Source organism: Leopardus geoffroyi, chromosome E1 (genome assembly GCF_018350155.1).
Source record: "Leopardus geoffroyi isolate Oge1 chromosome E1, O.geoffroyi_Oge1_pat1.0, whole genome shotgun sequence".
NCBI classification, from domain to species: Eukaryota; Metazoa; Chordata; class Mammalia; order Carnivora; family Felidae; genus Leopardus; species Leopardus geoffroyi.
This window is the reverse complement of record NC_059330.1, coordinates 15,657,531-15,670,990: the sequence shown is the minus strand read 5'-3', so window position 1 is coordinate 15,670,990 and position 13,460 is coordinate 15,657,531. Positions and strand designations below refer to the sequence as shown.

The 13,460-nt window shown below is 42.6% G+C and overlaps 1 protein-coding gene across 3 annotated transcripts in view; it reads left to right on the top strand.

The window, feature by feature from the left end:
* Positions 1-13,460, top strand: part of VPS53 (VPS53 subunit of GARP complex) — a 147,926-nt gene that overhangs the window by 65,877 nt on the left and 68,589 nt on the right. For all 3 annotated transcript variants that reach the window (XM_045490503.1, XM_045490502.1, XM_045490501.1), the window contains exons 9-11: positions 1,720-1,863; positions 2,318-2,460; positions 5,093-5,234. In XM_045490503.1, coding sequence (XP_045346459.1) covers positions 1,720-1,863; positions 2,318-2,460; positions 5,093-5,234 — 429 coding nt within the window. The remainder of the gene's footprint in view (positions 1-1,719; positions 1,864-2,317; positions 2,461-5,092; positions 5,235-13,460) is intronic.

The window sequence follows — 13,460 nt, the reverse complement described above, 5'->3', positions numbered from 1 at the left end:
TGCAGCTGGGTAACTTAGTTTTTCTAAGTTTTCTTTTTTCCTTTTCAGTGGCTGTTGACTTTTCTTAAAGGCCTTGTGTTGCCATTTCTACTTCACAAATAGAAATTGAGATTTTTTTAAATGTAAGTTTGTTTATTTTGAGAGAGAGAGAGAGAAAATACAAGTGGGGGAGGGGCAGAGAGACAGGGGGTAGAGAGGGAGAGAGAATGCAGGCAGGGAAGGGGCAGAGAGAGAATCCAAGCAGGCTGTACCCTGTCAGCACAGAGCCTGACGCGGGGCTTGAACCCATGAACCATGAGATCATGACCTGAGCCGAAATCAAGTCAGATGCTTAATGGACTGAGCCACCCAGGCGCCCCAACACTTACAAAACTCCTGAACTTCAGTTGAGATAGATACACTGGACAGAGTTTACCCAAAAAAAATCATGAAGATTTGGAAGAATGTCAGCCATCGCCTAATTGAAGTCCATTTTTTTCATTCATTTTTCAGATGAGTTTCAGTAACTGTGCCAAAGCTACACAGCTGTTTAGCCAAGCCAAGAGTAGATTCCAAGTGTTCTTTTTGCTATAGTTCACTCAGCCAACCATGTTCATTCAGTGAGCTACTATAAAGAAAAGTTCAGCATGTCAAATTGCTTTCAGTAAGAACAAAGGCCTTCCCACCATGGTGTATGAGTATGGCTCCTCGATAGCCCTTCTCTTGCTTTTCAGATCAAAAGGCCCAAACCATAATATTTACCTTTGGTTACCTGTCTGAGTAGTTGACTGTCAGCAAAACAAGTCTGGTGGTTTGGAACCTGGTTTTAGATTTTATTTAAAAAAATTTTTTTTTTCAACGTTTATTTATTTTTGGGACAGAGAGAGACAGAGCATGAACGGGGGAGGGGCAGAGAGAGAGGGAGACACAGAATCAGAAACAGGCTCCAGGTTCCGAGCCATCAGCCCAGAGCCCGACGCGGGGCTCGAACTCACGGACCGCGAGATCGTGACCTGGCTGAAGTCGGACGCTTAACCGACTGCGCCACCCAGGCGCCCCTGGTTTTAGATTTTAAATGCTACTGCACTGTTTGGCACAAATAAAGCACCTGGGAACAGGAATCTGAGGTTGGAATCAAGGGGATGTGGCACATGTGGAGTGAGACTGGTGTCATTCTGAATTTTAAAGCTTTTCAGCAAGGTGCGGCGCCTGGGTGGCTCAGTCAGTTAAGCGTCCAACTCCAGCTCAGGCATGATCTCTCAGTCCGTGGGGTCGAGCCCTGTATCAGACTCTGTGCTGACAGCTCAGAGCCTGGATGAAGCCTGCTTCAGATTCTGTGTCTCCCTCTCTCTCTGCCCCTTTCCCACTTGTGTTCTCTCTCTCTCTCTCTTTCTCTCAAAAAACATTTTAAAAAAATGTAAAGCTCTTCAGCAAGGTGATTTCAGTTTTTGCGTTCAGAAAGCAGAATTTCCTGTGACCATTGCTGACCCTGTTTCCAAAATGTCTCCTTGCTGATTCACAGAGTAGCTTTTATATGGGCTACTGCAGACTAGCTTAACAATTCTTTCATCGAGTAACAAGTAACTAAAATATCCATCCACTTCGCAGAAGACTAAGTGTCAGGGGAGTGGAAGTAATAATAACTTCAAGAGAGAAATAAGAAGTAGCAGCTGTCAGAGGCCATGAGATTTAAAGGTTGTTTCTGGCCCTTGAACTGGTGTGCGTTGTTTGTTTTACCAGAGGCCAGGAGGACCCAGCAACGTCCTACGAGATGCATGTCTGGTTGCTAATATTTTGGACCCTAGAATCAAACAGGAAATCATCAAAAAGTTTATTAAACAGCATCTGTCAGAATATCTAGTACTTTTTCAAGAAAACCAAGATGTAAGTATTAACCAAGTGAAATCAGATGTTACATTTGAATTTTATTGAAAATTAAATGCTCTGCTGATTTATATGTTGTTAGTATTACTGCCTTAAAACGTTGATGGTTGAACTGTGAGGGGCTGACTGGACAGTTCAGTAGTTCTTAACCGTTTTGACGTCTCTGACTCTTTGGAGAAATTAATGGGAGCTACAGATCCTCTCACCAGAAAAATGCACCCATGCATAAAACTGTGCATGCAGTTTCAGGAAATTTACAGACACCTGAAGTCTAATCGTAGACCAAGTTCAGTACCTCTGGATCAAGTGAAAAAGAAGCCTAGATTCTTTAAAACTGTGAGAAATAAAGAGACTGGTTTTGTTTTTCTTGGTTCTGTGTTTCTGCTTGTTTCCTTAAACTGTCAACACTGCTTCTAAGCACGGGGTGGCTTTTGTTCCCTCCCTTCCTAATAAGGTTGCCTGGCTGGACAAAATCGACAGACGCTATGCCTGGATAAAACGCCAGCTCGTGGACTATGAGGAGAAATATGGCCGTATGTTTCCACGTGAGTGGTACATGACCGAGAGGATTGCAGTAGAATTTTGCCACGTCACAAGGTAGATTCTGTTTTTAGGCTGGTTTTACTGTTAATTGAAATCAATTGAAATTGGTCGATTGAAATCAATCCCCTGGTCTCTAGGGGCTCCGTGTTGCCTCGTGCATCGGATGCCACTTCCACCTTTTGTTGTTGTCGTTTGAAAGTCACCATTTTTTTTTAAACATTTATTGATTTTTGAGAGACAGAGACAGAGCACAAGTGGGGGAGGGGCAGAGAGAATGAGACTGAGAATCCGAAGCAGGCTCCGGGCTCTGAGCTGTCAGCACAGAGCCCGATGCGGGGCTCGAACTCACAAACCATGAGATCATGACCTGAGCCAACGTCAGACGCTGTAACCGACTGAGCCACCCACGCGCCACTGAAAGCTACCATTTTAATGAGAACTTTTCCTGTGCTGGACTCTCTCCCTTTAGGAGACCCTTTTCCTGTTGAAAGTCAGATTTTATATACCCAAAACCAACCCCTAAACTCCAGCTGTGGCTGTATTTCAACTTCTTCAACTTCAGAGTTCCAATCCAAGAGGAGAGAGAATGTATGTAGAGGAAGGGGAAAAACTTCTAGAAAAAAAAGTGAAGAGGAGTACATGAGAGCCCTGGGCTAGTAGCCTGTAGCCAAAGCATTCGTTTTTCCCCTCACGAGTAATTTATGTATAACACAGCAGCTGCATCTGCTCCCGTCTTTGCTCTAGCGCTTTCCTTTGGCCTGACCCTTGCCTCGAACACTCTGCCTTTTCTAGTTAACCTGCTTAAGGCTCATCAACCAGATTTCCCTGTGTTACTCATCACCCCACATTTTCTCCTGTGTCTCCATCACATATATCAGCATACAGTGTATATATCCGTCATCATTTTGCTTTTCTGACTTGCTACATAGGTAGCTCTGTAGGATCAGGGCTAGTGTCTACCTCATTGACATAGTAGACACTCAGGAAATATTTGTTGAACAAATTTCCTGCCCTTAACAGTGTTTTTATAGTTTTTGGATAGTTAATAGTATCAGCATCTGAATGTTCTAAGCATTCTAAAGACCTTCTGTCATTCATCCTGTCTGCAGTTTCTATGAATGTCACCCCGGGCCAGATAGCTCATTTATATTGACGAATTAAAACCCAAGAAGGTTAGATCTGTGTGACCATGCGAAAGCTAAAACTGTAGTCAAAATTTTTTATTCTGTATTTGCAGCTATACCACAACAGTGTTACCACCCGGTAACTGGGTTTTATTAGTTATCTATGCCCTTCTCGCAGTGCACAATTACATTAATTCCAGGCTAATTAAAAAAAAAAAAAAGTCTCACGTCTAAGCATAACTCAGCCTTTAGAATAATTCATGGTAGGCATCTTTCTTAAAATCATAGAGTACAATTAAGTTGTATGCTTAATTAAGTTGTGTTTAAACACAATGGGGGGATTTCTTAAGGGATTTTGCCTGTTGATTTCAGTTTTTTTAATAGACTTTATTTTTTTAGAGTAATTTTAGGATCACAGCAAAATTGAGAGGAAGATATGGAGGTTTCTGATATGCTCCTGCCCCTGCATAGCCCCCCTGCTACCCGTATCCCCCACCGAAATGCGCATTTGTTAGAATGGATGGACCTGCATTGACACATCCTCACCACCCAGAGCCCACAGTTTACCTTAGGGTTCCCTCCAGGTGTTGTATGTTCTATGTGGCTGCTGTTTTCAGAAGCACATTTGCAGCCATAGGTTTAGATAACCTTTCAATGTTGATTTAAGGACACTTGTGGTTGTCACTTTCTACGTCCTGGTTAGCCAAGAAAGCGAATTCCTTGAGAAATTGGTGACTGATTCTCTGCAGCGTCCAGTTCAGTGACTTTTGCACACTAACTCTGAAAAGTGAAGCCTGCAGGAAACTGGGAGTCGGCTAACGCCACAAATCCGTTGTAGCAGCTAAATGCCGGTGCTGCTGCTGCTGCTGCCAGGCTTTCATTGTTGGAATTTTGGCCACCGTCCTACAGACACATAATTCTCAAGTAATCTCAGAGGCTCTTTGTTTCATCTTGCCATTTATTTGTATGGGAAGATGATCATAGCCCAGTACTTACTAAGAGCTCTCAGGTCACTGCTCCCTTGCGGCTCCCATCCTGAAACCGCACTGGAGTGGTACAGAAGCTTCGCAGGTGGGAACCACCGAAGCGTGGACACGTCACTATTCACACGGGGGTTCTGGTCTCTCACGTGTGTTTCCAGGGTTCCTGCTCTCTCGTTGGAGAGATGGTTATTGAGCTGTTTGGAAGAGGGAGCTTTGTGATTCAGTAATTGACAGCTTGTGCCATTGTGTAAAATACATGCGTTTTTATAAAATACTGAGTAAGTGCTTTGTGGATATTATTAACAAATTATGGAAAGACAGAAAAATCAGAGTAACCGTATAACCAAATCGATCTCCTTAAATCCTCGATTTATTTTTTGACTAGTGGATAATTTCACCTTAAAATTCTTATTTAGAATATGTATTTCTGCTCCCCAAGCATTAAACTTAGTTCGTGACAGACCTCAGGATTTGAAATGACCACATGCTTTCTGTTTTTTTAATATAAGCTACAGCCATTTACTTTACTGATCTTGAATGATCAGTTCTTCTGACAGCGTTTATCTCTTTGTTTTGAAGGACAGAACTCGCCAAGATTATGCGTACCAGAGCCAAGGAAATTGAAGTGAAATTGCTTCTTTTTGCTATTCAGAGAACAACTAACTTTGAGGGGTTTCTTGCAAAACGCTTCTCCGGGTGCACCCTGACAGATGGAGCTCTGGTAGGACCTTCCTGAGGGAGGCTGGGACATGAAGTCAGGGTGTGCGTGCTTGGGCTTCACGTTGGTCTTTAATCCGGTGGTTCCAGCCGGTGGCTCGAGTGCTCAATCCCCCAGTCCAGATATTTTGCTCAACTCGTGTGAGTGGTGACACAGAGTACTCTGTGGGTTTACTGTTTCCTATTGTGCGATACTTCACGTCTTTAGAATGTTCTGTCATCATTTTACGATGTTTTGCTCCATTTTACAGACTAGTAATTTTGTGAGTCGTAGAGGCCTCACTTATTCACTCACAAATACCGTATTACTCTATCAACTGTTGAGTTTTATTACAATTAGGGTATGTTTTTACTTTAGAGTTCGTTCTCTTTTTTTCTTTTTTAAATGTTTATTTACTTTTGAGAGAGAAAGAGACAGAGTGTGAGCAGGGAGGGGCAGAGAGAGAGAGGGAGACACAGAATCTGAAGCAGGCTCCAGGCTCCGAGCTGGCACAGAGCCCCGTGCGAGGCCTGAACTCGTGAACTGCAAGACCATGACCTGAGCTAAAGTCAGATGCTTAACCGACTGAGCCACCCAGGCACCCGTAGGCTTTGTTTTCTTAATGTCTCTGGTGAGCAAACCAGGTCAGTGTGTCCCTGTAAACCTCAAAGCCAAGCATACAAACCCACATGTCAGGGAACTACTAAATGATAAAAACACAAAAGTATGCACGCAGGCCTGAGGCCCGTGCACCTCCATGAGGAAGGCGGAATGTAGTGTTGTTAGTTAACATCGCTTAGTGCCTGTGTAACCAGACACCAGCTCCAAAGCGTCTCTCTAAAAACTGTTTTTGGAAACCCAGCCTCCTTGCCAACACATCAGTGTGCTTTCTTCAGATTTCCTATCCATGAGGAAACCAAATTTTTATGTTTTATGTAATTTCTGTTCACATCGTCACATACACACACACACACACAGACTTTGAGCTTCTTGCATTCAGGAACCATGGTTGATTCATTTCTGTTCCCTGTCATGCAAAAAATACACAGACCTTGTGCAGGCAGGCAGGAGTGAGGAGGGAAGGACAAAAGGAGGGAGGGGGGAAGAAATCAAAGTTGAAAGAGTCCTGCTTCTTATATTCTTTTAAAACTGGTAACAACAGAGAACTGATGTGACTTGGTAGGAAAACCCTTGGACCAACAAGTCAAGAGATACTTGTGATCCAGTCCAGACTCTGCTAGAATTCAGTGAACTGCCTTCTCTGTTAAACGAAAAGCAGAAACTATCCTTCAGTAACATTGTGCTAGGGGAAACAAGACATCAAACCCAGAAGCCACAAAGAAAAGTACTAAAAGATTTCAAGACCTAAAAAGAATGAAAGAGACCATTAACGTAACTAATGGATAAACAAGAAAGTAGGAAATAAAAATACAGTTTAAGCTATAAGACAAATGATTAATATCCAACATAAAAGAATTCTTCAAAATCAGTAAGAAAATGGCAAGTAACCAATTAGAAAAATGAGTACAGAGCCTAGCAAGAAATTCACTGAAGAAATAAATAGTTGGCCAGTAAACTTGAAAAAAAACAGAAGAGGATACAAATGTTCTTACATCAGGTTGGCAGAAATGTTACAAGACTAACAATACAGTGGCCAGTATGCAAATACGTGCAGCCTTTCTGGAGACCAAGTCGTCACTATGTAATCAAAACTTTAAATGCGCATGCCCTGTGAGGCAACAGCTTAACATCTAGATAGGAGGTCTATAAAAAAATCTGTACATGTATCAGAAGATGTACCAAGAAAGAGGTGAACTGCAGCCTTAAAAGGGGGGAAAAAAGTGGAGGTTTCTATGTTTCTATGTTTATCATTGAAAAATGATTACATAAAATATAATATAGCCATAATGTGGAACAGCGGTAGAATGGGGTCTCGATCTAGATGTGCTGTCATAGAAAAGAAACCCCTCACATACATTGTCAAGTGGAAAATGTAAGCTGTAGCCCAGTACATATGGTGTAATTCCTCTTGATGTAAAAACCAAAAAGCATGCTTATGTATGTAAATGTGTAAGAAAAAGGTCTGGAAGTGACAACAGTGGCTGTCTCTGGGGAAGGAAGTTGGAGACGGTGGAGAGGTCCCAACATGGGACTTGAACTTACAACCCCAAGATCAAGAGTCGCACGCTCTACCAACTGAGCGAGCCAGGTGCCCCTGCAACACTCAATTTTAAGGCAAGACCATAAGGCCCTACCTACTTAGGGAAATAAAATACAAGGAACCACAGGGCACTCTTTCCATACTTAAAAAATAAAACTGCATGTGTATACTCCTCTGCTTGTTACTTCATGTTCAAAATTGATTTCTTTTTAGTAGTAATGAAAAAAATAAGCCACGAAACAAATGAAAATGCCCTTAAGTAAACTGCAGGTCACAAAAGGAAATAATAGGTAATAGAAATGTGACTGAAAGAAGAATGCATTTCTCTCCTGAGACCTCTTTGGTTGACCTCAGCAGCTCCTGATATTCTCTCTGCCCTCCCCAAGCCGTTTCTGGCCTGGTTTCAGACGGACACTCATCTGGCTCTGGGTTTAGCCCCACAGAGGTCTGCTTGCACACAGGAGGCTTAAGCATTGAACACAGACCCCACCCGAGAGTGCCCCACTGTGCACCCGTGGCTTCCAGCCAGGCAAGGTCAGGGGAGCCAAAGGACGGGTTTGTCCAGCTGACTACGGGAAATAGAACCCCGTGGAGGCTGCTTGAATGACACCAGTGCCACACAAACACCTGTTTTGCGCCATTCTTCTCCTTCTCTGACTGGGCCCTACTTCCTGCTGGTTTTGCTTTTACATTTAGGACGCTCTGGGATTACAGGGAAACAGATGGCCCCGTTGTATCTGATGACCAGGAGAGCCTGTAAACTTGGAGCTGTCCCAGGACGTGTCGCCTCTCATTCATGCTAGGAAATGCCCCACAGGTCCAAAGAGGCAGAGTAATGTGGGGGCCAGGAAGGCCCCCTTTGGACAGGGTGAGCCTAACAAACAGGATAACCCTGTAGAGACCATGAAAAACTGGGAGGGGCTGTGTGAAGACCACGCTTTTTTATAGAAAGTAGGTACAGGAATGCCAAAGTGGCAGTTGCCCCACTGTAAGCACCTTCTTTCTGTAGGGGAGGAGAGGGCTCGGGGGTGCTTGTCTCTCGGGGCTCCACTGTCTAGGCTCCTGGGCTGCAGCCTTCTGTCTCCCTGTCTCCTGGCAGCTGCTGCACTCTGTGGGGTTGGTCATGGTCAGATGGGAATGCTCGAACCTTTTTTTTTTTTTTTTAAACCAATTTCTTCCCTTTTTTGTCTTCTATTTTGAAAATTTTCTGGCATAATTGATTTATAAATTTCTCCAATTGTTCAGTTGTTGCTTCTTCTCCTGTCAAGTTTGCAAAGAGTTTCAGGTTACAAATCCTGGGCCAGAAAGTCCTGCTGAGCTATAAGCTCTTTATTCATCCCTCTCAATGGGGTCAGCAGTTTTCTCCACAGACTTCTCCAAACATGCAACTCCTTTGGATCAGACTCATACCCCGGACCATTCTTTGTTTCAGTTACCATGACCCAGCAACCATTCTGCATTCCAAGTCCTGACAGCGGCTGCTCCATAACCTTTAAGGATTTCCGCTTAAAGATTAGTGGAAAGGCAACAACTCCTGTGGCCTCCTCAACAAGGCAGGCCAGGTCTTAGAGAATCAGTTCATTGCAGCCCTGCCTTGGGAATATGTAAATGTGCTTCTCACTGTAGGTGATGTTCACCCTGAGGTGAGCCTGAGGTGCCATCACCTTGCTGTGGCCCAAGTGGGGCCTTCACCTGTAGCCCGTAGGTCTCAATGGCAGGGCCACTGGTAGATTAGTCATGGCCGCTGACCATGCTCCCAACAGACAGTGTTGGGAAGGGGTGGCCTGGGCTAGGCTGGGCTGGGGGTCCAAGTGGCCTGACTCCCCAGTCTAGCTGCTAGGCACCCCACCTGAAGACTTGCTGCTCCCTGTCTCCTTACACCCTCCCTGAGCTGTCTTGCTTTTTGGAAAATTTTTGTGGTTACCATTACTTCAGGGCATCAGAATAAACTACAAAGTAAACCCAGGTATATCTTGATACCCTATAACATATACCAAATTTCATAGAAAGTCAGTGAATTCCTTGCAAAGTTATGGGATAAGTCAGCCAAGGAGTCAGTTGACCAAAGACCCTCCCAGGCCCACCCACCCCTCTCACTGATATTGAGACCTTGTTAAGCCCCTTGCTGACTGATTAACAATTAAGGTGAGCTATAGCGGCGATGAACTCAGCTGGAAGGACCTATCACAGTCCAGTGCCTCTAACTGATCAGTGTGATAGGTCATCTTTGGCCCTTTTTTAACAGATGCCACTTTGACATCTGTTAGAGATGTCCACTGAAAGAACTTTAAGGACAGGGCTCGTCTGGTTTTAGGTACTAACCCTAACACAGTTACGGCGTCCTCTGCTGTAATTTCCTGGAGGAGGTGAGCTACCATTGCTTTTTGCTAATTGCCTAAGCTCCTGGCCCTTAAGAGGGATTCAAAATACTCTGTAAATTAAAATGCCTTGAAATTAAAAGCAAATGTCTGGATGTGACTTAACTGTACCTACATTCTCCAAAATCTATAAAGAACTTAATCAAACTCAGCACCCAAAAAAACAATCCAGTGAAGAAATGGGTAAAAGACATGAACAGACAAGAAGACATCCAGATGGCTAACAGATGCATGGAAAGATGCCCAACATCACTCATCATCAGGGAAATACAAATCAGAACCATAATGAGATACCACCTCACACCTGTCAGAATTGCTAAAATTAACAATTCAGGAAACAACAGATGTTGGCGAGGATGTAGAGAAAGGGGAACACTTGTGCACTGCTGGTGGGAATGCAAACTGGTGCAGCCACTCTGAAAAACAGTACGCAGGTTCCTCAAAAAATTTAAAATAGTACTACCCAGGAATAGCACTACCAAGTATTTATCCAAGGGATACAAAAATGCTGATTCAAAGGGGCACATGCACCCCAATGTGTATAGAAGTGCTATCAACAATAGCCAAATTATGAGAAGAGCCCAAATGTCCATTGACTGATGAATGGATAAAGACGATGTGGTGTGTATATACAATGGAATATTACTTGGCAATCAGAGAGAATGAAATCTTGCCATTTGCAACAACGTGGATGGAATCATGCTAAGTGAAATAAGTTAGAGAAAGACAAATACTGTGTATGATTGCATTCATATATGGAATTTAAGCAACAAAAGAGATGAACATAGGGAAAGGGAAGAAAAAATAAGATAAAAACAGAGAGGGAGGCAAACCATAAGCGACTGTTAAATACAGAGAACAAATAGGGTTGCTGGAGGGGGTGTTGTGTAGGGGGATGGGCTAAATGGGTGATGGGCATTAAGGAGGACACTTGTTGGGATGAGCAGTGGGTGTTATATGTAAATGACGAATCACTAAATTCTCCTGAAACCATTATTACACTATGTTAATTAACTGGGATTACAAAAAAAAAAGCTATATCAACATGCATTATTAGTGACTCAATGATTAGATTCAAAGTAAACACTGTATTTAGCCTCTACAAAAGCAAAGTAGACTGGGTTAAGTTTTTATAACTGGCTCGCTGTAGTATTTTTAATAAAATTAAAATTTTTAATAAAATTAAAAAATTCCCGGGGCGCCTGGGTGGCTCCGTCGGTTGAGTGGCGGACTTGGGCTCAGGTCACGATCTCGCTGTCCGCGAGTTCGAGCCCCGCATCGGGCTCTGTGCTGACAGCTCAGAGCCTGGAGCCTGTTTCAGATTCTGTGTCTCCCTCTCTCTGACCCTCCCCCGTTCATGCTCTGTCTCTCTCTGTCTCAAAATGAATAAACGTTAAAAAAAAAATTTTTTTTTTTTTTTAAATTAAAAAATTCCCCATTGCATAAGTTGCCTTTCTAAATAGAATCATCCTTTGCCTCTAGGGGTCATTTCAATATACATTTATACTGGCCCAGTTTTTTAAAGTACATTGTAAATATACAAGCTATAGATGTGATTTTTAATCACACGGTTTAAACATAACGAGAGCCCACACAAAGCAGCTCGCCCTATACCTCAGTCTTCCAGCAACTTAACACCTGTGTCAGGGAGACTGCACAAGTGGAGGAGGGCAGGGTCTTAGTGGTTCTGCCACAGTACAAGGACTTGGGTCCTGAGCACGGAAGGAGCTCTCCTTTGATGTTTCAAAATGTTTTATAAATGCTTTATTTGAATAGCATCCTAAGAGGATATTATCTTCTGCTTGTTTGTTTCTGATAAGAAAGCAATACACGGTCAAGATAGAAAATGTAGAAATTATGGCAAGAATGGAGAAGAAAAAAAAAACCGTCATTTATTTTCCCATCAGCCAGAGGTGAAGATTTGGGGTTCATTTTACACAGTTGAAATTGCACTTTTAAAATATATTTTTAGGGGCACCTCAGTGCCTCAGTTGGTTAAGTGTCCAACTTTGGCTCAGGTCATGGTCTCATGGTTTGGGAGTTTGACACCACGTTGGGCTCTGTGCCGAAAGTTCAGAGCCTGGAGCCTGCTTTGGATTCTGTGTCTCCCTCTCTCTCTGCCCCTCCCCAGCTTGCACTCTATCTCTCTCTCAAAAATCAGTAAAGATTTAAAAAAATTTTTTAATTGAAATGTAATTCATATAACAAAATTTCACATACTTACATTTAAAGTATACAGTTCAGTTGTTTTTAGTATATTCATAAGGTTATGCCAGCATTCCAACTATCCAATTCTAAGACGTTTCCATTGCCCCCAAAAGAACCCTGCCCCACTCCCACTGTAGCAGCCACTTCCAATTTCCTCCTTTCCCCTACCCCCGGCCCCAGGCAAGCACTAATCTATTTTCTGTCCTTATGGGTTTGCCTATTCTGGATATTTCATATAAATGGAATCTTGTAATATGTGGCCTTCTGTGCCTGACTTTCTTCACTCAGCATAGCGTTTTTAAGAGGTTCATCCATTGGGTAACACGTATCAGTATTTCAATCTTTCTTTTTTTTTTTAATGATTTTTTAAAAATTTTTAACATTTATTTATTTTTGAGAGAGACAGAATATGAGCGGGCAGGGGCAGAGCAAGAGTGGGACACAGAATCCCAAGCAGGCTCCAGGCTCTCAGCTGTCAGCACAGTTTTATGTTTATTTTGAGAGAGAGAGCAAGAGCAGGGGAGGGACAGAGAGAGAGAGAGTCCCAAGCAGGCTCCACACTCGGCACAGAGCCTAACTCAGGGCTGTATCCCAGGAACCCCGACATCATGATCTGAGCCGAGATCAAGAATTGGCTGCTTAACCAACTGAGCCACCCAGGCGCCCTTCAGTCCTTTTCATGGCTGAATCATATTCCATTGCTTGGGTAGATGCTTTCAGCCATGTATCAGTTAATAGACGTTTGAGTTGTTTCCACTTTTTGGCTGTTACAATGCTGTGAACATTAATGGACCAGTTTTTGCGTAAACATGTTTTCAGTGTTCTTGGTAGTGTACCCAAGAGTGGAATCACTGGGTTACATGGTACCTCTGTGTCTGACTTTTTGAGGAACCATCATTGTTTTCCACAGCAGCTACACCATTTTACATTCTCACCACATGTGTAGGGAGGTTTTGATTTTTCCACGTTTTTGCCAGTAGTTAATACTTTCTGGGTTTTTTTGTTTTTTAATTACTACAGCCATCCTCATGGACAGAAAGTAGTATCTCATTGTGGTTTTGATGTGCATTTTCCTAGTGACTGATAACACTGAACATCTTTTCCATGTGTTTATTGGACTTCTTCTTTTGAGAAATGTCTATTCAAGTCCTTTGCCCATTTTTTACTTGGGTTGTTTGTATTTTTATTGTTAAATTGTGAGAGGGTTTTCTAAAACAATATTTTCTAGATATAGTCTATCATAGATCAGCTGCATGGTTTGTAAATATTTTCTCCCATCCTGTGGGTTGTCTTTTCACTTTTTTGATAGTGTCCTTTGATATACAAAAGTTTTCCATTTTGATGAGATCCCACTTTTCTAGGTTTTTTTTTTTTCTTTTGTTCTTTGAGTTTTGGTGTCATCCTCAAGGTCACAAACATTTACCTATGCTTCATCCTAAGAGTTTTATAGTCTTTGTTCTTATATTTAGATCTTTGATCCATATTGTTTGTTTTTATATATGA